General features: G+C 41.2%; 1 protein-coding gene across 2 annotated transcripts in view; it reads right to left on the minus strand.

Moving 5' to 3' along the window:
- SYBU (syntabulin) overlaps positions 1-24,991 on the minus strand; it is a 61,367-nt gene that overhangs the window by 10,710 nt on the left and 25,666 nt on the right. Inside the window, exons 1-3 of one of the 2 annotated variants that reach the window (XM_032223388.1) lie at positions 23,470-23,761; positions 12,701-12,901; positions 3,531-3,636 (exon numbers count right to left, since the gene is read on the minus strand). In XM_032223388.1, the coding sequence (XP_032079279.1) occupies positions 3,531-3,636; positions 12,701-12,901; positions 23,470-23,491 (329 nt within the window). In that variant the 5' untranslated portion in view covers positions 23,492-23,761. Of the gene's footprint in view, positions 1-3,530; positions 3,637-12,700; positions 12,902-23,469; positions 23,762-24,991 lie in introns of those variants that run through there. The other variant, XM_032223387.1, reaches the window with a different exon arrangement.

Consider the following 24,991-nt stretch of genomic DNA (forward strand, 5'->3'; position numbering starts at 1 on the left):
CCCTGTTTTTTAGAAATGGACTATTCCATTTGCAAATAGCTTTTTTTCCCCCACCAATAAGAGTGTATGCAACATCACACTTGTGTCAATTATTTGGTGCTTTCTGCAGCGGCATTTGAATTTGAATTTTGGTCCTTTTTTGGGGGGGGCGGGGTTCAAAAGTTTTATTTCTTTTAAAACAAACATTTCATCATTCCTCAATCAGTAAGACATCGGAGTACAATTTTTTGTGTGTCAAAATAGTTCTAGTTTACCACCAAATTCTTGTCTAGCCTAATATATACCCCCTCCCTCCCCCCACCCTCCCCCCAAACCCCCCTCCTCCTCCCCCCCCGACTTCCCAGAACCTGTACACGGTATGGATTTTTAACAAACACAGTCTAAAATCTATTGAGAAAAAAGAAATAAAGAAATTAATGACATCTCTACATTGTTCTTAGCTTCTTCTTGCTGAGCCAACTTTAAACAATTTTGCCACCCAGGAGTTAACGCGATAAACTTTGTCAATCTGCCAGTTGAACTTAGTCCCTGGTCTTCCCACCAGGCGGTCAAAGGCTTCTGAATTTTGGTCCCATTGACCGCAGATCTTTGGTAACATATTTTTTTAAAAATAATGTTGGAGTTAAGTTTTCCACCAAAAAGAGTGTAATTTGGTGATCCAAACTTCAAGGAAACTGTTCTAAAATGGTATGAAGAAGCAGAGACTGATCTGAGTGAAGTGGAATCAGAATGTGATGAAAATTTTGTAATGGTCAACAAGGAACCTGTTGCCGCCGCTGATTCTAACATCAGCGATGATGAAGCTCCCATTGAAATTGATGACCAGGTACAATCTACGTCGGGCAATAATTTATATGGCAAGAACAAATTCACATGGTCTTCTGCACCTTTTGGAAGCAATAGATCCAGTCACAATATTGTTGTTCAATTACCTGGACTACAGCCAGCAGCTAGAAATCTGGGAAATTCATCTACTCCCCTGGATTTTGAAATTATTATTTTCTAAAAGAATTATCAGCGCCATCATTCAGTGGACCAATGTAAAAATTAGAGTAGAAAGGTTGAAGTTCAAGCATGGAGAAACAAAATGTGAACTGCGTGATGTGGATTTGATAGAGCTCAATACATCTTTTGCTTTAATGCTCTACACATCAATTTTTAGATCCAACCATGAAAACATTGAATGTCTTTTTGCTACAGAGGTCATTATGACCTCATGTCTGTAATAGCATAGCCGAAATAGTATGTCTGGTGATTAAGGGTTAAATCTGTCTATATGCTGTGAAGAATTTTCATCAGGTCTTCTGATTGCTAGTTGATGTTGGTGGATGTGTTCTGACACTGATAGGCAAGCCACTAGGACTGCGATGGTGAACCTGTGGCACGCAAAGCCATATTGGCTGGCATGTGAGCTGTCAGCTCCAGCGTGCATGCATGTGCTGGCTTTCTGATTTTTGGCCTTCCGGAGAGCTAGGGGAGGCCATTTTCACCATCCCCAAGTTTCAGGAAAGCCTCTGGAGCCTGGGGAAGATGAAAAACGGGCCCAATGGGCATACCAGAAGTTCAGAAATGATCTGTTCCCGGCTTCTGGAGAACCTGTGGCCTGCTGACCTCCCTGGGAAGGCAGCACCACTTAAAGGGCTTCCCTGGACCTAAGTTATTGGGGGGGGGGTGTTGGGAGGGAGGGAGCACCATGTGGACATCCCCCCCCAACTGTAAATAAATCTTTTTCTGGAACGTCAAAAAAAAAAAAAGAGAGAGAGCCGAGGTGGCGCAGTGGTTAGAGTGCAGTACTGCAGGCTACTTCAGCTGACTGCTAGTTCGGCATTTCGGCTGTTCAAATCTCACCGGCTCAGGATTGACTCAGCCTTCCATCCTTCTGAGGTGGGTAGAATGAGGACCCGGATTGTTGTTGTGGGCAATATGCTGATTCTGTAAATCGCTTAGAGAGGGCTGAAAGCCCTATGAAGCGGTATATAAGTCTAACTGCTATTGCTAACCTTCAGTGAGCTGAGGGAGGCCATTTTCACCCTTCCCAGGCTTTAGGAATGGGCCTAATGGCCCATTGGGCCTACCGGAAGTCCATTTGGTCAGTTGGGCTCATTTTTTACCCTCCCCAGGCTCCAGAGGCTTTCCCCCGCCCCCCTGGAAGAAATACCAAGCTCAGCCTGGAGACGAACAGTGCGGTGTTTGTGTGTGTGTGTGTGTGTGTGTGTGAACTTGAGGGGGGATGTGCGCGCATGCACATGTGGTGGCATACTTTGCATTATGGGTGCTGGCACATGCACAAGCTGTCACGCACGCACGATCACATTTTTGGCACCCAACAACAAAAAAGTTAGCTATCAGTGCACTAGGATGTAAACTGACCACAAACTGCACTCCTTACTAGCACTGATGAGTTTCCTGCTTTGGGTAATGAAACGCCTGCAAGAAAACCAGCAAGCTCAGAGAGTATCAAGGGCCCCCTTTTGCTTCCTTGGCTCAACCAATTCGTTGGGATGTGTCATCATGATAAACAGCTCCAGCTCAAACATCCAGAATTCTTTCTGAGAGGAAGAAGGATTGGAATGGAAGCTGCCACGTTTTTCATGTAATTCAAACCAATTCTCACTGTCAAAGAATTTTTGTTAGAAAGAGGGGAAATCACCACCACAATTTGTACTTGGCCAGAACATAGTGAAAATAGTATGAATGTATGAGCATGTGTGTTTAAATGTAAAACAGATCATCAACAGCTGAAAAAAGTAACTCTTGGCCATAAAAACTGAAAAATCCAACAAATGAGTGCAATGTTAGAGGCTTAAAAAGTGAAACTTCCCTTGAACTGAGCTTGGGAAGATATATAAAGTCTTCTTGACTTTATATATCTTGCTTTCCTTTGACTTCCTTCAGGATGTTTTAAACTTCTTGTTTAGCACTTGGATGGGACACCACCAGGATATGCCAAGGGTGCAAGCTACACTGGGAAGTTTAAAAACACCCTAAAAGAAAGCAAAACAAAATATCTTCCATATAGTTATTAAAGCCAGGGAAATCAGGAAATCCAGGCAGTTCAAATGGGTATCAAGATTTATTGTAAGCTTAAGTTCTCTACAAGAATGTGAACTACTAACAGCCAAAGCAATATGTGCGATGGATAAAGAATTCATGGTGGATTCCACATAGATCTCTTGTGGGCTCATAGGAGCTCATAACTGATGACACATGTGAGCCCTCCCTCGGGCTCAACCTAGTCATCTCCTACAACTCCCCTGAATGCTACTACCAGGTTGAATCTGCTTGATTTTTTAAGGCCCATTTCTTTTTTTAATGGGTTTCATCACTTGGAAACCTGACACATATCACTACTTAACGGCAGTGATTCACTTAACAACTGTGGCAAGAAAGGTTGTAAGATGGGGCAAAAATCACTTAACAATGGTCTTGCTTAGCAATGGAGGTTTTGAGCTCAATTGTGGATGTAAGTCAAGGAATACTTCTTCACTATAAATAACCCAGATGAAACGGGGTAAAATGTTGTGACATACTTGCGGGAAAATGATGATCTTTTGTTTCCGGAACCAGCAGACATGTGGACCTCAGGAGCTGAAATGCTTCCTGTACTACTCGATGAACTAAAATCAGCTTCACTTCCTGGAAAAGGAAAAAGGAGGAATAAATTTGATGGAAATTCTAACTCAAAAGATTAACCCAAGACCTATAAGCGTCACTATGAATCACCGCCATCCTCCTGCCTGGTTTGAAACTTTCCCATCCGGCAATTTGCAAAACTATAAGGGCAGATCCCATTTTCAGATAGTTTAGCATTTCCCCAGGAATGAAGAACCAAGATTAAAAATAATAGCTCTTCTACAACAAATTAAACCATTAAGAAAACAAATAAAATAAGTGGTTTCTTTTTCAGGATGATGAGCAGCCCTGAAAATATTTTTGTTTGAAGAGAAGTTTATTGTAACAATAATAATAAAAACATTTTAATTCATTTCTTGAACTTGAAAGCTATTTGTTTGCTTGGGTTCCTTTTGTTTAGTAGGAATAATGGAATTAATTGACATGCTAATGCACCTTTATAATAGCTGTTCCCAAAGAGACAGTCCCTTTAAAAAATCCAAAGTGTTCCTAACCTGAAAAAGGACTTCTTTTTAGATATTGAACAGTTTCCAGCTGGGAGGAAAATCATGCTTGGCAATAGGTTTTTGATTATTCTTTCTTTCCTGTATGGCCCGCAACTCTATTAGCTATATAGTTTCATTTCTGCAACATTTTCCCAAGGAATTCTGGATCTAAGCCCAAAGCTGCAATCAAACTGCAGTTTATATTGTGTTTTTCTGCTATGGTTGATTAAGTTTTTATTTGCCCAGTGTCTTGTATTGTTTTTTTTCTATTGCTTTTATATATTCCAGGTTTTATGGACTTCAGCAGCCCATTCAGTCTGATTAAGATGGGTTGGAGCCCTATAAATTCCCATAATAAATGATTAAATATCTATTTGCTTTAGAAAGGGCAGCCAGTGGCATACTGCCCACTTCCAGCTGTCTAAATTTGCACTCCCCAAATTCAGAGGTAAAACATAAACTTTAAAGTGGTATAATTTTTAAAGACTTTTTTAAAAGAAAGGATAGCATAGACATCAAATCTCCACTGTGTTTGCCATTAACGTTTTTTAAAAATTCAAACAAGTGACAAAGGCACATGTTCTTCCTCTATTGATGTCACTGTATCACTGGTCCTTTTTCCAGGTGAATCTATACCACGTAACCTTGACTTCATAATACAATTTTAAAAGTGTTTATTTATTTGGAAGACTGCTGTTCTGTATTAAATTAAATGGAATAGAGCAGGGGTGTCAAACACAAGGATCAAGTGCTTAGATCTGTGCTTAGTTTCCATCCACTACTTCTTATTTTATCCTCTGGTGTTTTGGAGAATATGTTGACCAACCACTCTTTTCTAGATAGCCTCTAAAGTACTGGAAGACTGCTATTATGTCACCCTTGCTCCTTCTCTTTGTTCGAATAGACATACCTCCGGAGGTGGTATTCTGCTAGTTTGTCCCGGTTCAGGCGAACCGGTAGTGGCAGTGACGGAAAGCTCCACCCACCTTCCCAGACATCAACATGGACCCTCTGCACCAGAGGTGGGTTCCTACTGGTTCGGCCCAGTTCGGCTGAGTAGGTAGTAACTCGGCCTGCCATGCCCTCAAACTGGTTTTCTCGGCGGCACCATACGGGCTGCCATTTTGTTTTTTAGTACTGTGCATGCGCCTGTAGCGTGCATCAAGCATGCGCACATGCGAAGTGGGTGCGCAGCGCGTCCCTGATCGAACAGGCAGCGGCAGCAGCCGGAACCCACCCCTGCTCTGCGCATACGCGGCACGCGTGATCCCAGTCCCAAACCCATAGCGATGGTAAGCGGATTTCATGCCTGCATATCTTGTTTCTTCTAACATAATATTATTATTCAACTTAACCATCACATTTATTCATTGCTCTTTGGAATGAAGAAACCTATCTGCTGTGAGGCTGCCATGTGAGAAAATATTAATTTTGCTTTACTGAATTAACTAACTGCTAGGGGTTAACTACTGAAAAGAATAAACCAGCGTTAAAATATCCCACCAAAGGATACAAATACAGACAGAGAGACTTCTACGGGGTTTATACTGTAATGACTTGGAAAAATATTATAATGTGTGATCACATGGGAAAAATGTTCAGTAATGCAGAAGAAGAACAAGAAAAGTAAACAAGCAGGCTTGAAGTTATGCTCTGGGTCAACCTTTTGGATATTTTAGAATAAACAACAGATTATGCAAAGTGTTTATAGGTCCAGTTTCATGTTTATGTTGGCTCAAAGTCTTTCTAGATTGTTAAAGAGGAAAAGACATTCTAAAATATTATGTTTTCACCATGAATCACAATGCTTTCAATTTCAAGTAGAAAAAAAAATGTAACAAAGGGGTTGGGCAGAATAATTTTTTCTTAATAATAAATACAGGTAGTCCTCAACTTATGATCACATATGAGCCCAAAATTCCTGTCCCAAGTGGAACATTTGCTATGTGAGTTTTGTCCCGCTTTATGACTTTTCTTGCCACAGTTGTTAAGTGAATCGCTGCGGTTGGTAAGTTGGAAACGCAGTTGTTAAGTGAAACTAGTTTCCCCATTGGCTTTGCTTGTCAGAAGTTCGCAAAAGTGATCATGTGACCCTGGGACAATTGCAACGGTTGTGAGTATGAGTCAGTTGCGAAGTATCTGAATTTTGATCATGTCACCACGGGGTTTGCTGTAATGGGCATAAATGTGAAAAACTGTCATAAGTCACTTTTTTCAGTGGTATAACTTTGAATGGTCACTAAATGAACTGTTGTAAGTTGAGGACTACCTGTAAAGAATGGCAACAAGCTCTGTAGCAGCTTTATACATCTCACCTTTTCCTAATGTCTCGAGGTTTCAGAAACACTCTTCTATCAATTTATTTTCTACGTGCATAGCTGCACCCTTTCCTCTGCATGCCCTCTTCTCAGTTTTAAAACCTCTCTTACTTTAACTTCTTAGTAGTTTTATGATGCCACCAAAATAGAATACGGATATTGATTTTTGGCTTTGCAACACTCACACTGAGGCCAAAAAGACCAGGGAACTTTACACCATCAAAACCTCTCATCATTTCTGAGCGATTTGCAGGGATAGCTTCTTCAAAACTACAAAGATGAGACCTTACACAGAAGATAACTTAAACAATGTTTTGCTTACATTTGGGATTGTGTATTTACTCAAGGTTTCCAGAATGGGGAGGGGGAAAAACTCTTTACAAAAAGAAAAGACTGTAAGATTCTCTTGTAAAGGGATGTGTAATTTATGTATTCCATGGAGCATAGTTTTATCCTGGTGTCTCCATGGAGACAGATCACTTAGTAACTCCTCACATCAGAGCAACTGGTAAGCAAACCTAGCCAGTACCATAGCAACCAACTCGACTAAAAAGTAGCCTATCAGCAATTGAGTATTCTCATGAGTAGCAGTCCATCCCGTTATTATGCTCTGCAGGCTAGCTTCATCAAAAGGCCCACATTCCCTTTGACAAAGATGCTAGAGAGGACAAGGGATACAGCAAGCCAAAAGAACCAGACCAATAGGAAAAGGCTGCCTGTTAGGAACAAATGAATCTATTTTATTTGTTGTCTGTGCAACTGGTGATTAGGGGCTGCTGCTATGTCCTGGAAGAAACACAAGTAAAATAAGGATTAAAAAAACACCTATTTTTTATACACACATATATATATACACATACATACATACATACATACATACATACATACATATATACATACATACATACATACCAGTGGTGGGTTTCAAAAATTGTTCGAACCTACTCTGTGGGTGTGGCCTCCTTTGTGGGAGTGGCTTGCCGCCCATGTGACCGGATATGAAGATGTCGACAACACTTGTCAGAACCACCTTAAATTACCTCACACACAGCACTGGCATGCATAAGAATATGATGTAAACTTGTTTTTTTAAAGGGCATCTTTGGTTTGCGTTAAAACAACTTCAACACACGCAATGTTCTGATTGCACCACAAACGCAGTCTTTACCTTTCACAGAGGCACTGAGTTTTATAAATATGAGCATGATAGTGTAGAATAATCATATCCAAGGACCAGTGGTGGGTTTCAAAAAAATTTGGAACCTCTTCTGTAGGTGTTGCCTGCTTTCCGGGCCCACTGGTGGAACCTCTTCTAACCGGTTCGGTAGATTTGATGAACCGGTTCTACCAAATAGGTGCGAACTGGTAGGAACCCACCTCTGATACATACATACATACATACATACATACATACATACATACATACATACATACACACACACACACACACACACACACATACATATACACACACACACACACACACATAGTTGTGATGTCAGTTTGGCCCTCTGAAGGTCTTCAGTTCTCTAGATCAGTGATCACCAACTGGTGGTCTGTGAGAACATTTCGGTGGTCCACAGAAAAATTATTTGAATTTTTTATATGCACTAAATCAGGGGTCCTCAAACCTGGGCCGGATACGTGCATTAAACGCTTGTGTTACGGCAGAGAGACTCCCCCCTTCGGGGTCTTTTTGTGTAAGTTGAGAGGGAGGGCAAAAATTCCAACTTGGGGTCTGCTTCAGCCTCCTGGTATGGGGCTTTGGGCAAAGGCTGGAGGGAAGTGCCACTGATGGCGAAGACCCCAAGGACCTCATTCCAGTGGGACTGTATCATAGTCTGGAACTGGCTGACCAAGTTGGTGACACCCACCCAGTCACATGAACACCTAGCCACGCCTGTCCACCCAGTCACTAGGCAGATCATATTAGTGGTTGGTGAGATTTAAAATTATGAATTTAGTGTTCCTTGAGATCCAAAAGGTTGGGGACTCCTGTTCTAGATTTAAGGGCATGTCTACTGAAAGGGTAAAGAACCCTCGTGATTCCAATATAAAGACTGTTATCAATTCTGTCCTCCCTCTGCTTGTCAATCACCTATTTAGGAAAGAAGGCAATCTAGTGAGAAGCACAAAAAAAAATCCCAATATCACAAGCCTAAAGGCAAATATTTTAGAGCTGACTTTTAGCTTAAAAGCTGCATTTGGCCTTTTAAATGAAGTAAAGTTACTTGCTTAGATGAAAGTTAAAATACAATTAAGGTTACTGTTCCTTAGTCCAGTATTAAATGCGTTTTCTCTTTTAGCATTCCAAAAATTCTTATTTGGCAGCACTGTTTGGAAGCCTCTGGAGGAAACCCCACAGCTGTAGGGCACTGCAAGTCCTGAGATTTCTGTAGGCCATGCCTCAGGGAATTTGCCTACAAAAGAATGACCGAATTATTTCTTTGGTATAAGATTTTGAACAAAAGGCAAAAGAAGGGGGCAAGAATAGCAACCCACAAAAAGGAAAAAAGAAGAAAGGAAGAAGAAAGAACATTCATTTAACGAGCTATCATAAACAAATGCAGGTGGTCCTTGTTTAAGGACTACTTGTTCAGTGAGTATACAAACTTGCACTGAAAGAGTGATAGTTCTGACCAGCCATCAAAGTTCAAATCATCTCAGCAACCCATGATCAAAATTTGAGACTTTCCCTGCCAGCTTCCCACAAGCAAAGTCACTGGGGAAGCCGGCAGGAAATCAGAAGTAGTGAACATGTGATAAATATCCCAAAAGAAGCACTAGCTAACCCTTCCTCTTTTTTTGGCACAGGGCTTATAGTACAGTGTTTCTCAATCTTGACAACTTTAAGATATGTGGACGTCAATCCTTAAAATTCCCCAGCCAGCCATGCTGTATTCTTGGGGTTGAAGTCCACATATGTGAAATTCCGGGGGGTTGAAGTCCACATATCTTAAAGTTGCTAATGTTGAGAAACACTGGTATAGTGTGCCAGCTCCCCTTCCTGCCTCGGCTGGAAAATATCCAGACAGAGGAGAAGAACTGGTGTGCTGTGCAGTCTGGGCCAGGCAAAGAAAGTTGTCTATGACCCTCTCTGCCAGCTTCTCACTGGATGTTCTGAGGAAAGATTGCAAATGGCAGTCACATGATTTCACAGGGCTTGGCAACTCATTGTAAGTACAAGACAGAGTTAGCCTATTGCTCCCAACAATCTGGGTCATCATTTTACTGACCCTGGAAGGATGAGTCAACCTTGAGCCAGTCAGGATCGAACTCTTGGCTGTGAGCAGAGTTAGCCTGCAATACTGCATTCTTCCCACTGAGCCACCACGGCACTTATATATTCACAGTTTTACTTAAAGATTGCTTTGCTTCATGACCACGTAGCTGCTCTCAATTGTGGTCACTAAATGAGAACCACCTGTATTTGAAATCCAGTGAATTGAATGAAATTTAGCTGCTTTATTTATAGACTTCCATGGAACAATTTTAACATCAATAACTTGAGCAGTGCTTTAAACATTGCCTTCTGTTTCCTTCCTGACCAGCATGGCTTATACACTCCACAAGGCTGGAATCAGTGATAGAAACATATGGATAAGAGATGTCTGATCACACATCTGGATTTTATTCTGCATGTGATTATCCAAAACAGTTAACTGAAAAATAAGTAGAAATGAAAAAGGGTGAACATTTCTCGGCAACCATGAAATGAAAGCTATCTTTGAAATCTTCAGTTAAGAATGAACAATGCAGGATTTTGTTAGGTGTGCTGCAAAGCTATTATCCCCAAACAGTCAATTATCCCCATGACAAGGCCTCTATTCAACGGAGCACATTCTGTATTTAAACAACAAACATTATTTGTACCAGATTGCTGATCCCTGCAGCTGAGAACAAAAAGCAGCAATTCAAGCACAATTTTTAAAATGTCAATTTCTGCAAAAAAAAAAATGCAGAATATTTCCCCAAGAATAGAATGGGATGCTCTTGAATAGTATCAAGTCTACCATTGCCTCCTATAGACTGGAAACTCCTTTCTGCAAATAAATGATCACAATTCTAACTTTAACAGGTGCCATGATTGTTTAATCCATCTAAAAGTGGTTAATAGTCTTTCACATTCAGAGGCACATTCGTTTTCAATTCATTTGAAACTTCCAGCCTGCAGCTGAATTTGCTAGTATCTTAACAAAACATTTTGGATTGCTTGGATTCACCTTATTTAGAATAAAACCCCACATCTCATGAATTTCAACAGATCTACCCCAAGAATGACTAAATAGGGCTTTAATCAGGTCAAAAGACAGCGATGATATGGAATTAAACTCACTGGGAATTACTTTTGAGAAGATATACACAGAATTGTTCTGCAAATGACAGTGGTAGGATAATTACTTAATAAATGTGCATTGCACATTATTTTGTTCTTCCCACTAGTTTTGTCATCAGAGATCTTCTGATCTTAATTTATAGTGAAGACCTGTCTGGACATTTCATAGGGCTCACCTCATCAGAAACTATCCATATTAATCAGATGAGTTCAGACACTCACCCAATGAGACAAAAATGTGTTTACTGCTTTGCAAAAAAAAAGCAACAAGAATGCTTATTTTCTTTTGACTCCGAAATAGATGTTTGGCCTTATTTTCAGGGAGGTCTTATTATTTTTGTGGTACAGGAGGCGATGAGTGTTCACTTCATGGCTGCTGCTGTGTTACAATATTTGGGGAGAGCCTATTTCAGGGGAGGGCTTATTTTAGTGCATGCACTCAAAAGCCCGATTTGGCTTATTATGTGGGGAGGTTTTATCTTTGGGAAAACAGGGCACATGTATTGCAGGTGGGAGGATATCTTATAGAACAGTCAGATACTTAATCCATGTCCCATGTCCTTTTTTGAGGAATAAAGCATATAGGAGCTCTCAAGATGCTTGGAGTGGATAGCCAGAATTAAACTTGGTAAGGCAGTGCCTGATGTAACCTGGGGCATTCCATCATGGATCTTAGGATCAGCATTCCAAATTTCACCCAGAAGCTTGTGAATAACCTCAAAGTTGGTTTTATCTGATATTGGTTGGATTTCATCAGTTTATCTGGCCACTGTATTCTGGACCATTTGTAGTTGTCAAATAATCTTCAAAGGTTATTTACATGGAGCACATGAGTCTAAATACCCGGAGATTGAGATATGAATTACAAAGGCTGTAATCCAGGTTTAGGTAGAGTGGCCTAGCAGCTAAAGTTGAGCAAATATCCCTTGACCATCACTTCCTTTTGCTGTTGTGATGCCAAGCGGTATTATATATTAATTACCACCCTCATAAATGCCATAAAAAGCCTGAACTGGTGTACAAAAGTTGTTAGAATCTAGATGAGATGAAACAAGCTCAAACTGACTCTTACCAAGGCCAATTTGGCTTTTATCAGTGAACAATTGCCTCCTATAGACTGTAAACTCCTTTCTTCAAATAAATGATCACAATTCTAACTTTAACGGGTGCCATGATTGTTTAATCCAGTGTTTTTCAACCATGGTGCCGCGGCACACTAGTGTGCCGTGACATAGTGTAAGGTGTGCCGTGGGAAAATTACTTTATATATAGTCAATATAGGCACAGAGTTAAATTTTTTTAACATTTTATAATGGTGGTGTGCCTCGTGATTTTTTTCATGAAAAAAGTGTACCTTTGCACAAAAAAGGTTGAAAAACACTGGTTTAATCCATCTAAAAGTGGTTAATAGTCTTTCACATTCAGAGGCACATTTATTTTCAATTCATTTGAAACTTCCAGTCTACAGCTGAATTTGCTAGTATCTTAACAAAACATTTTGGATTGCTTGGATTGTTGGAATCCAACTTTTTTTTATCAGTAATCAAAATCTCTTGGCATCACAACAGCATTTAAACTTTACCTCGCATTAAGAATAAGCATTTCAGTCATTGCCTTTTTGCTACGCAGTTTCTGCTTTTAAACCATTCATAATATAACATGCATGCTTCATTCTGTATGCCATTTCCAAGTAGATCTTTCTTTAAGGAATAACTTTAAACAAAGTACGAAGAACACCAAAGTACACCCTCAAAGCCAAAGGGTCCTTCTAAATTATAAAGATCCAGAAGATTACAAATACGTATACCTGCAGATTTTATTTGGTTTACTGCAAATGAATTTTATGGATATAGTTCAATAAAGTTTATCATGCAAGGAGAAAAAAAATGTTTTTTTTTTAAAAAAAATAAAAATTAAGTAGTTCTTACCTGGCTTTATGAGGTTTGTCTTTGCTTCCTTTTTATAGCGAGCCGGCTGATGAGTTCCATCTGCCACTGTTCCTGAATTAAATTTCTTTCTGGCATAATCTCCCCCATCACTGCTTGTACAGAAAGCGATTGGACTGTTTCCCGTATCTGGCGGAGTCTTAACTGGAGATACTGATTGGCTACTGGGGCAACCGGTGTCATCTGAAAACAAGAGAGGGGCAAAAGTTACTTGCTGGGTATCTCTCTCTCCCTTCTCCTCCTCTCTCCGAGCTTCACTCTGTAAAGGCATTCTGTAAAGCAAGGAAGCATGCAGTCCTGGCTGGAGCTGAATGCCTTTTTCTTTTCAGTGGAACATTGCTGTGTCACCATCTGATAAGCATCTTTTTAATCCCCACAGCAGTAGCTTCTAGTTCACTCATGTTGGAACTACGTTCTCCGACACAGAGGGACAATAATGAAGTTTCCATCAGCATTGAGTGTCAGACAAGGGGGTTCATTTCCCCACCTCCCTCACAGGGTATTATGGTATGGAGAATGGGAAAGGCAAACATGTGGCTAGGTTCATGCCATCCAAGGACTTCTCAAAGAACCAGTTCCTGGCTTCATGCACTGTGTACAACCAATGGTTGTTCTGACCTAGGCTTCCCCAGCAGCACCAAGCCGAATCCTCGTCCCCTTTTATTTAATTTACAGTGAATTCCTCTCTAGCAAAGTCCCGGCCCACAGTCTTTCAAGATAGTTCACAGTTACCGACCTTTCATCAGGCTTGGAGATTGGCCAGGCCGATATCTGTCAGACTAGGCAATAGTTGGCAAGAATGCAGAAATGAACTAATTGTCTCCTGCAAACTCCACTCCCCTTTCGCTCCCCTTTTATTCCCTATGGGAGGGGCCATTCACTGTGCACCTGTGGCCTTACTCCCAAGTCGATCCTTGTTCCTTAGCTCTTCCCTTCTGCCAACTCTGCACATGCGTGCACTGGGAACAGGCTCCAGCTGCTTGTCTGCCTCACTGATGTCTGACTCTGAAGGCAGTTGATAACTGTCAGATGGTCCTGGCCTCATCTCTGAACACAGAGCACTCGTCCGAGCCTTCCAGGACTGGCCCATTTTCCTCCCCAACCTCCACACTGTCCAAATTTGCTGTCAGTTCCACTGTGATGTGGGAAAACAAGATTCAGACAATGGTGATGGAAAACACACTGGAGATGCCACAAAGACAAGCTGAAAGTTTGAAAAGCCTTGCGAGAACCAATGACAGCAATCAGGGTTGCTGACAAACTGAGTAATAAAATAGAATTCTTTATTGGCCAAGTCTGAGTGGACACACAAGGAATTTGTCTCCTGTGCATAAGCAGTATGATACAAGCAATAAGTGTGAAATCATGATCATAGTCATTATAAGGGAGCAGGTGTTACAAACAAAGTACTACAGATAGATTTCAACTTACAACCAGAGGTGGTATTCTACCGGTTTAGACTGGTTTGCTTGAACCGGTAGCAGAAATCATGGGTGGCCCTGCCGAACTGCTCCAGGCTCTGTGGCATCCCATTTAGGCCCCATTTTTAGCCAAAAGTGCATGCACAGAAGGCTGAGCGCATGCGTGGAGGTGGCAGGTGCGAGTGAAACAACCACGTGGGCTTGCATTTGAAAACCGTTAGGTAAGGTAAGTGAATAGTACCTGTTAGGAATATAATCTAACGGTTGGGTTGACAATATATAAATCATGTAACAATGCTATACCTGTTTCTTTAGATCATACTGTAAAATGTGATTGGTTGCTGTTTTCCTCAATCGGCCATAAGAGGGAGCCAGAATGACTGTTAGCTCTCTGTTAGATGCTGGGCTGATCTGATCTGAGTGTTTTGGAAGCTGGCTGTTAGAAAGTGCCGTGAGCTATTGTAAGTTTTGCGACTGCTAGCAAACTTTGAGTACCAGACTGTTTGTATGATTATAGACTATGTTATTTGGATTATCCCTTAACTGAAAGATGTTTATGACTGACTGTCTTGACCGTGTATGACTTGGACTGTTTGATGGACTCTGATACCTCTATTTCCACGAAAGTAAAAGGCTACATAAACTGCAGTGTCTCTGTATGCTGGCTTGTGTGTTCTCCAACACAACTCTCACAACGCTTCTCTGAATGTACTCGCTCTCCCAATGGGGAGCTTACCTAACAGTACCTCTGCTTACAACCAATTAGAGACTGCTCAAAGTTACAACAGCACTAAAAAAGTTATTTATAACCATTTTTTGGACTTGCCAATGTTGCAGCATCCCCATGGTCACATGATCAAAATTCAACTGACTTGGCAACTGACATGTATTTATAATGGTTAGCATGTTCAAGGGTCATGTCATCATCTTCTGCAACTTTCTGACTACCCTCTGAATTTTGATGCTTATCAATGGGGAAACCTGGATTCCCTTAGCAACCGTATTACAAACTTAACAACTGCAGTTACTCACTTAACAATTGTGGCAAGGAAGGTTATAAAATGGGGGCAAAGTCCCCTTAACTTGCTTAGCAACATAAATTTTGACCTCAACTGTGGTCATTAGTCGAGGACTCCCTGTATATTACCGAAGGAAGAGCATCTGAAGCCCACAAGCATATTTTCCATGTCTCTCTTTCAGAGAAGAAAGGTCTCCCTTTATTCCACAGGGGGAGAGCAGGTGGTTTTCAAAAGATCAAAAGCAACCAATATGGAAGGTCCTTTTTGATTGCATACACAAACTTGCCTGGCAAAATTTTAGTCAAAGCAAACAGAAAAGGGATTGGTCTAACGTCACTTTTAAAACAACAACAAATGATCCGAAACTAAAGAAACAGGACAGGTAAATTGAGCAAATATGAATGTCTTCTATATCAATGGCACTTAGACTTCACAGTGCTTTTCAGCCCTCTCTAAGAGATTTACAGAATCAGCCTATTGCCCCCAAAATCTGGGTCCTCATTTTAGCCACCCTGGAAGGATGGAAGCCTGAGTCAACCTTGGTAAGATTCGAACTGCCAAATTGCAGGCAGCCAGCTGTCAGCAGAAGTTGCCTGCAGTGCTGCACTCTAACCACTGAGCCACCACAGTTCTTTCATTGCTAAGCAAATACAGCTTGTTTCTCGTGTATCAGAGTGACTAAGCTGGGCCTCTTAGAGCCCATTACATCATCGTGACATTCCAGCCATGCAATCCCAGGTAGTCTATGCCAGCAGCCTACAACCTTTTGAGCACCAGTTCCGTGGAAGGTTTTCCCATGGACTGGAGGGGGCATGGTTTCACATGCTGGCTGAATCCCCCAGATGGGGCTTCTCTTGTTTGCATGGCCTGGTTGTTGGCCGGTGCATCCTGGTCAACGCTGAAAGGAAAGGAGAATGAAAGAGGAATCCTTTTGCCTCCATTGGGTTTCTTAACTTTGGAAGCTTTAAGATCTGTGAATTTCAACTCTCAATATTCCCTAGCCAGCATACTCTATCAGGGAATTCTGAGAATTGAAGTCCATGCCCTTTAAAGTTGCCATGGTTGAGAAAGCAACTCCATATCTTTGCATTTTGAAGCTAGTGGCTAGCAACAAATCTCCATGCTTTTCTTTAAAGAAAAATACAGTTAAACCTTCCATAGATTCACCTTCTATCTCTGAAACACTGCATACAAGAGTCATTCTATCACTTGCCCCCAGGGGTGGGTTGCAAATATTTTTTACTACCTGTTCAGTGGGTGTGGCTAGATGGGAGGGATTGTGACTGAGTGGGCATAGCCAACTTGATGTCACTCATGTACTCTCAGTCACATGGCCCCCTCACCAACCCATGCCCACCAAAACAGGGGCGAAAAGTTTTGAAGGGGGGGCAGCCTCGCTGGAGCTAAGGGAGTGCCTGCAAACTACCCATTAAGAAAAACATGTTTTGTCCTCCCCAGCCCCCAGGAACAGTCTGCAGCCTTCAGCAGGGCTGAGGGAAGGGAAAAATGCCCCCGTTTTTGCAAAAAATGGGTGGAAAATGGGCCATTTTTCGCAAAAACTGAGGTATTTTCACCCCTGCTGAAGCCTGAGAGTGCTTTTGGAGGCCGGGGAAGGCAAATACATCTCTGTTTTTGCGAAAAACGGCCTATGTCTGGGACCTCTCTGAGACTGGAATGCACACACCATTAAAAAAGGGAAAATATTACATTTTTTAAAATAAAGATTGTTCTGCGCATGTGCAGAACAGAAAACAAATATGGCATCGCCAAGGATAGAACCGGTATGGTCACGTGACTCCCAGAGTTACTACCTATTCAGCTGAGCCGTACCGTACCGGTAGAAACCAACTTCAGTTTGCCACTTTGCTGATTTTCCTCAATTCTTTAAGATTCAGTTATCTGTACCACTATCATTGCCGCAGTTACTAATCTTCCACATCCTTGTCATCGCTTAATTCTTTAAAATATTTGTGGCACCCAGTACATGCATTGAGATGACTATGAGAAAACATTTCCCCGCCATTAGGGACTGTGCTTTATTAGGGAAGTTGCAATATCAAGGATTTGGGTTGAAAAGAAAAAGAAAATGCTACAAGGATGAAGTTCCTTACACACGAAGCCCCTTTCACGGTTCCAATTTGGAGTCCTGTCAATTCAGAGAGAAACATCTTAACATGGTTATAGGCAGGATTCTTCGAATGACACAGCAGATTATGTTCTCCACCATTCAAATCAGGGCTCTCCAAACTTGCGGGTTTGAACTCCCAGAATTCTGACTTTTCCACAAGCCTTAAAAGTTGCCCAGCTTGAAAATTCTGCTTTTAATCAATAGATGATTTACACATTTGTTGAATCTATACTGGAATTCAATTTACAAGGAGTGAAATGCTTAGACCTGCGACGGCGAACCTCTGGCACATGTGTCACAGGTGGCATGCAGCGCCCTCTCTGTGGGCACGCGAGCCGTTGCCCCAGTTCAGCTCTGCCTCACATGTGTGTGTTCCACCTGCAGGCCAGCTGGTTGTCAGGTCTCTGCCATGCGTGCGTGGGGGTGGGGGAGCATGCAGGGGGCTGCGTATACATGCGTGGGATGAAGGGCATGCATTGGGGGAACATTTGCATGGGGGGAAGCACATGCAGGGGCCTGCATGTACATGCACGGGGGCAGGGAACATGTGTGGCCACACACACACTGCATTTTGGGGGTTTGGCCATGCATGCATGCATGCATGCATTCATATGTGCGCATGCACCCTTTGGGCACTCGGTCCAGAAAAGGTTAGCCATCACTGGCTTAGACGCTTTTTAAAAGTTACTCTGTCTAGGCTAAGTGGCTAGAATTTTGGGATACCTTTCCAATTGGCTTTTCCCAGATGAATATTTGAAACCCGAAGGATGGTAGTGTAAGGATCACACTCCTGATAAGGCAGCTCTTATTATGAATTTTAAAAGCCTAAACATTGCTAGAATGGGAGAAAATCAATAATACGTCTCAATAAATATGTTGTAGATCCTGTTTATCCTTTAATTGCTTTCTCAGTTCAGTTATAAAAAACTGAGAGCTTCTCATTTTGCAGCAGAAGGAATGGACAGACCCAGGGGTGGTATTCAGTTATCTTTCCTACCGGTTTGCAAATGTGAGTGTGTGCGCATGCACTCAGCATTCAGCCCATGCGCTTTTGGCGAAAAAAAGGGCCTAAATGGGATGCCTTAGAGCCAGCGTGGGTGGGCAGGACCACCGGCTATTTCTGCTACCAGTTTGGGCAAACTGGTGCGAACTGATAGAATATCACCTCTGGACAGACCAATGCATTGTTATCTTAAATAGTAACAGAGTTGGAAGGGACTTTGGAGGTCATGTAGTCCAACCCCCTGCTCATGCAGGAGACCTTACTAGGGATTCGAACTGCCAAACTTTTTGATCAGCAAGCTCAGTGTCTTAGTCACTGAGCCATCTAGTCAGGTAGCCACTGAACCACCTTAATGGGTCAGTTTGCTCTCAGGCCCTTTGCTTTCATCCTAATCAAGTGTATCTCTAACACTTCCCTAAACCCAAACACAGCCCATCTCCTTCCTTCCCTCCCTCCCTCCCTCCCTCCCTCCCTCTCTCTTTCCTTCCTTCCTTCCTTCCTTCCTTCCTTCCTTCCTTCCTTCCTTCTTCTCATTTTAATAGCTCACATCTAGGCCATTGTGGAAAACGTAGATCATGGTGACAAAGAGACCTGACAGCAGCAATATAGGAAAGGTTTTATCCAAATAAAACAGGGCTCCAAACAACTTTTAATCCGTCTTCTTGATCCTGGATCCAGCCCTGATTTCTATTATAACTAAAACTGCTTCAGCTCTGCAGCTTTCATGGACATCAAGCTGCTTATCATAGGAACAAAGCGATCTTGGCACGGAAAATCATTGTTCACTTGGCTCATGTTATTAGTGACCTTTATATATACCAATAATTCAGCAGGCTTTTGAATTCAAGCTACGGACAATCCAAGGTTCTGTTGCATACAATCCCTCTTTACCCATCGCAGTATTGTTATTTTTTTTTATCAAACTATATAATGAATACCTGGTGTATAACCCCCTTTCTCTCTCTCCTCTCCAAATATTCACAGAGAAAACATACATCTGTCTAGTCATGTACCCTCTTCCACGCTGCCAGAGGACATTTTTCCCTCCCTGTACATTAGTATCAGATGAGCATTTGATCACTATGTCTCCTGCAGGATCAAAATTTTCACCATTACCAAAACAGCAGCTGCACAACTCCCAGCTCTGTCGATCACTCAGGTCAAAGTCATTCTGTGACTTAGACAGAGGTTACACTGTTGTACATAAAAAAATGCCAATTGCAGGAAATGTTAGGTAGGTCATCTTTGGGTATGATTTATTTTTCTGGACAGAAAGTAAGCCTGAATTTCCCTGTGAATCTTTGTATGGCTTCAAAAGATTGAAATAGTATCAAGAGAGGACCAATTTAATACAATAGCAGAGTAGGAAGGGACCTTGGAGGTCTTCTAGTCCAACCCCCTGCCTAGACAGGAAACCCTATACCATTTCAAGCAAATGGTTATCCAACATCTTCTTAAAGACTTCCAGTGTTGGGGCATTCACAACTTCTGGAGGCGAGCTGTTCCACTGATAAATTGTTCTAACTGTCAGGAAATTTCTCCTCAATTCTAAGTTGCTTCTCTCCTTGATTAGTTTCCACCCATTGCTTCTTGTTCTACCCTCAGGTGCCTTGGAGAATAGTTTGACTCCCTCTTCTTTGTGGCAACCCCTGAGATATTGGAACACTGCTCTTTCTCTTAATTCTATTACTGAAGTGAAAGACAACTGGAAATCAAATCAAAGACAATTCTGAAATTCCATTCCACCTAACCATTCTCCAGATTCTAGGAGAAAATAAAAGTTTCAACAAAACCATCATAGTTTGTCTAACTGAGCAACTATCAGATTATTCTGATTGGAGATACCTTCTGCATGAAGGACTATCAGCTTCAGAATTATTTTAAAATAGATACACCTTAGCAATAGCAGACTTATATACCCCTTCACAGTGCTTTACAACCCTCTCTAAGAGGTTTACAGAGTCAGCATATTAACTCCAGCAATCTGAGTCCTCATTTACTGACCTCAGAAAGATGGAAGTCAACCTTGAGCCTGGTGAGATTTGAACTGCCAAATTGCAGACAGCCAGCAGCAGAAGTAGCCTGCAGTACTACACTCTAACCACTGCGCCACCGTGACTCAAAGAAAATAGTAGCTTTTAAAATGTACAGAGAGATTGCCTACATAGTTTGCTTTCTCTGAAATTTGATACTGCCTTGTAACATCTGAGTCACATCTTTTAATACTTAGGAAGACCCTTAATTCAATTCCTTTCTTTTTATAAAACTGGAAGAACCTTTGCCTTATTTTCTATACTCTTAGATTATGCTTGTGCTAGTATGCTTTATATTACTACACTGTATTAGCAAATACTGATTATTCTGTTGTTTTGTTGGCAATATTGATGATATTGTAGATTATTTTTTAATCATCAGTACTGCTCAGTGGTGAGATTCAATTTTTTTTTTTACTACCATTTCTGTGAGTGTCACTTGCAGGGGAAGAATACTGTAAAATCTCCATTCCCTCCCACTCCAGGGGAAGGTTATTACAAAATCCTCATTCCCTCCTGATTAGCTGGGAGTCAGGAGGCAGAGAATTGATGGGGTCAGAGATGATATTTACTGGTTCTCTGGAGTCTGGACTACTCAAAATTTCCACTACAGGTTCTCCAAAACTGGTCAGAATCTGCTGAATACCACTTCGGGTACTGCTACTACTAAGCAGACAGAGGGGACACATGGTTTTCCTTACATAGCCTTTCCCTCAAAACTAAGACCTTCTGCATTTCAATAATTATTATTTCCAATTCTGCATCCATACACAGAAAGTAGTAACACATGCTTATTTTACATAAACTTTCTTACTTCTCTACCTTTCAAATATATTTTAGATCCATGATTTTCCTTCCCCTCTTTTAACTTCCAGCAAGTTTTTCAAGGAGGTTAGTCTGAATAATATTAATTGGACTAAAATTACTAAATGAGCTTGATAGCTGAGTAGAGTTTTGAACTCAGTTTACATACGATTGATTTGACATTTCTATTTATGGCACCACATCGATTGTCAAGTACACAGGATATCTGTATTTTTATTATTTTTTCAAACTTTAAGTGCACAAATTAATTAATATATTAAAATACATGCACATATAGATGGAACCCCTGTTTCTAAACACAGTGACGCTAGTGTGCTGAAAGCTAGACTTCGTTCTCATTTTGCATAACCCAATTTTATGATGCAAAATTGTGATAAGCTATTATTGGGAGAAATATCCAGTTTCCATTCCAAGCCAGGCACTGGAGACAAAATGGAGGCTGGGGGGATTATTGGAAAGAGGGTCCATTTATTCATGATGCAGAACCACATTTATGGTTCTGGACAGCTGGCCACAGGGAGTTGAGAGTGGGGGGTATTTATACCTTTTCTTGGGCTTTGCACTTGAACTTCCTGTTCCTGTGCAACAACATATATTCTATTGGGTGTTGTAGAGCTTATGTAAGCGTGATAGCTGGCTTTGTAGGTTGTCTGAACTAGATTTGGTTGAAATTTGGACCTGCTGATGCAATGAAGGGACATTTGGCAATTCCTACTATGGCTGAGGGCTAATCCTACCTTTGTTGGATCTTGGGTGAGGGTATTTGCTTATGAATAGACCTATCTATTCAAAAGTGCTGATTATCTAAGTGCTGACATCTGCTGTAGGCTATTAAGAAAGTTGGGGGCTGCTTTCCAAGAGCATGTTTCTCCATTTAGGGAAGTATAATATTCTGCCTTTTTAATATTTCCTAAAATATTTCATTCTTCTGGGAGAGGGGTGGGTGCAGGTGGCAACTTTCTACACTATTTAAGAATTTAAAATACTGCTACTACCTCTATAAAAACACTTCAGCAGAAATGTGAATCCTGATCATTTTTTTTTAATATAATTGGATTCAGGCCTATATAGGTAGTCCTTAAGTTACAACCGTTTGTTTAGCAATCATTCAAAGTTACGACGGCAATGAAAAAAGTGACTTACAACTGGTTCTCACACTTACAATCATCACGGGACTGCCCATAGTCACATGATCAGAATTTGGGTGCTTGGCAATGGGCATCTATTCATGCGGTGTCCTAGGATCATGCGATCACCATTTGCAACCTTCCCAACAAGCCAAGTCAATAGGACAAGCTGGATCCACTTACCAACCATGTGATTCACTTAACAACTGCAGTGATTTTCTTAACCACCATAGCAAAATGAGTTGAAAACTGGTGATTAACTTAACAATTGCTTGGCAATGAAAATTCTGGTGTCTGAATTTCCCTGTGGTTGTAATTTAAGAACTATCTTTAGTTATTCCTAAAAATATTTTTTTAGTGGGCCAGGGTCGGATGTGAGAATGAAGTTACCCAATCCATAACACACAAAAAAAATCCTATGTAAAAAAATATGTTTAATTGTAAGAGCAAATTTGTTTGTGCTCCAAGAAGTAGAAGACCACCTTTGTTCCACAACTGTTTAGAAGCTAAATCAATATAATGTGGTTTTGATCAGCCACAGGCTGCTCAAACAGCAGATTCTTTAAAAGTTGTGGATTTTTTAAAGTGCAGGATAAATGAACACCTGGAAAAACGAGGGGGTAGCAGATTTCTTGTATTGGTAAAGGACTGGACATTTGAAGTCCAAGTTCTGAAATAAATGTGGCTTCAGCTTCAGTTCAACCCTCTGTCAAATGAAGACTACACTTATGCTGACCACTAAACCAAAAAGAAAGAAAATTGACTGAACTGAAATTCATTCATACATAGATGGTTGGACAGGTAGATATAGAGACTGCTAGGCATTCAAACAAGTTTGCTAGAAGACATGCAGTAAAACGCAATAATGACAGATTAATAATTACACACGATTATCCTTAGCAATTAGGCAAGCCCTTTTGAATACTCATGCAGTTGGAAAAATAATTTTCACTGTGCCTTACAACAGCTCCGTAATAAAGACAATCATTAATGGAAACTGCAGATCAGACATAAACACACACAAAAGGGAATAACATCAGAAAACAATATGCTTTCTTTAAAGCTTATGAGTTTCTGATCAAGATAAAATCTAAAATCAGCCATCCCAACTTACAGCACATTGAGCAGCATCTCTTAGCTTCACAAAGACATTTGGCACAAATGAAAATGTTCTTTACCCCAATGCAAAGCTTACCATCATTTGCCAAGATCTCCATTCAAAAGCTCCTGTGACCCGCTTACATCCCTCTTGCCACAGCGCCTTCACACTTTCACCTCCCTAAGTGACTGCCCAATAAATCATGATGAGCAGTTGGCTGCCCCCACGAGTTGACTCTCCAGTGATTCTTGAAAACTTTCTCTCCCACGCCTCTACCTTAGCGGCCAGATCTCACCACTTGCCCCCAACTTGCTAACATGCACTGTCTCAAAACAGAGAATGACTTTATCTCTAGAAGCTTCGAAATGACAGTGACGAAATTGTGAAGTCAGAGCCTCGGTCACAAGAAGGAACTGAAAGGAAATGTAACCAGAAATAACTCTGTCCTTCCGAGTAACACCAGCTAAACGTACCACCATAGTTTTGCAGAAAATCAGACTGGAAAGGGAAGCAGAAAACGGGGGGATGACGGCATTGCCGTGAACATAGCAGGATCACTTCCTGGTTCCCGGTTTTATTTGCTGGATCATAGCATACTTTTCTCTTTTTTTTTAACAAGAGAGGAAGAAAGAAATCTGCCAACACGCAGCTCGTTCAACTTGGCAGCACATTGTTTTGGAGAGCACAGAATGTTTTTCCTCCTCCTTTTTTCCCCCCACCATGCTGTCAGTTACAAACAGTTCCTAACTAGTATCTACTCTAACATGGTTGGTGGCTGTGGCATAAAGCACTTAAATTAACCTCTTAGCAGAACAAGCCCTTCCACATCCTCAATTCTCACGGAATGAAAGACATGCTATTATCTTCTCCACTCCCTTTCCTCTGATGTCAAGATTTCAAGATAATAACAGAGACAATCTAGGTCTTGTCTGCCGATAGGTTTACTGAAAATCAGTTCCTACATCCTTAATCCTCAAACTAAGTTGTGGTAAAAGGGACACAGGTATTTCTTGACTCACAATCACGTTTAGCAACCCTTCAAAGTTACAACAGCACTGGAAAAAAGTGACTTATGACAAGTCCTTGCACTTACAACGCTTTCACCAGCATCCATGTGGTCACAGAATCAAAATTTGGGGACTTGGCAACCAGCATGTATTTTACACACAGCTGCAGCATCCAAGGTTCATGTGATCACCATCTGAAATCTCCCCAGCCAACCTCTGACAAACAAAGTCAATGGGGAAACTGGATTCACTTAACAACTGTGTGATTCATCTAACAATTGCAGTGATTTACTTAACAACAGTGGCAAAAGAGGTTGCAAAATCCCGGGTTGAGGCAGGATGAGTTCAAGGAAAATCAGCCTGTTGAAATTAAAATAAATAAATAAACCAGCCTCATGTACACAGGGGCAGAAGCTTTGTATATCTCACAATTGCAAGACATCTAACAAAGGAGAATATCTTTAGCTCTGGGTTGACATGAGGTTGACATTGGTGCTCTCTGAGCTTGCTAGTTTTCTTACATTACCCTAACGAGGTAACATCATCAGGGCTATGGTAGTAAGGAGCGCTGCTTGCTGTCAGTTTATATTCTGGTGACTTGCCGGTGTGTG

This window comes from Thamnophis elegans, chromosome 8, assembly GCF_009769535.1.
Source record: "Thamnophis elegans isolate rThaEle1 chromosome 8, rThaEle1.pri, whole genome shotgun sequence".
NCBI classification, from domain to species: Eukaryota; Metazoa; Chordata; class Lepidosauria; order Squamata; family Colubridae; genus Thamnophis; species Thamnophis elegans.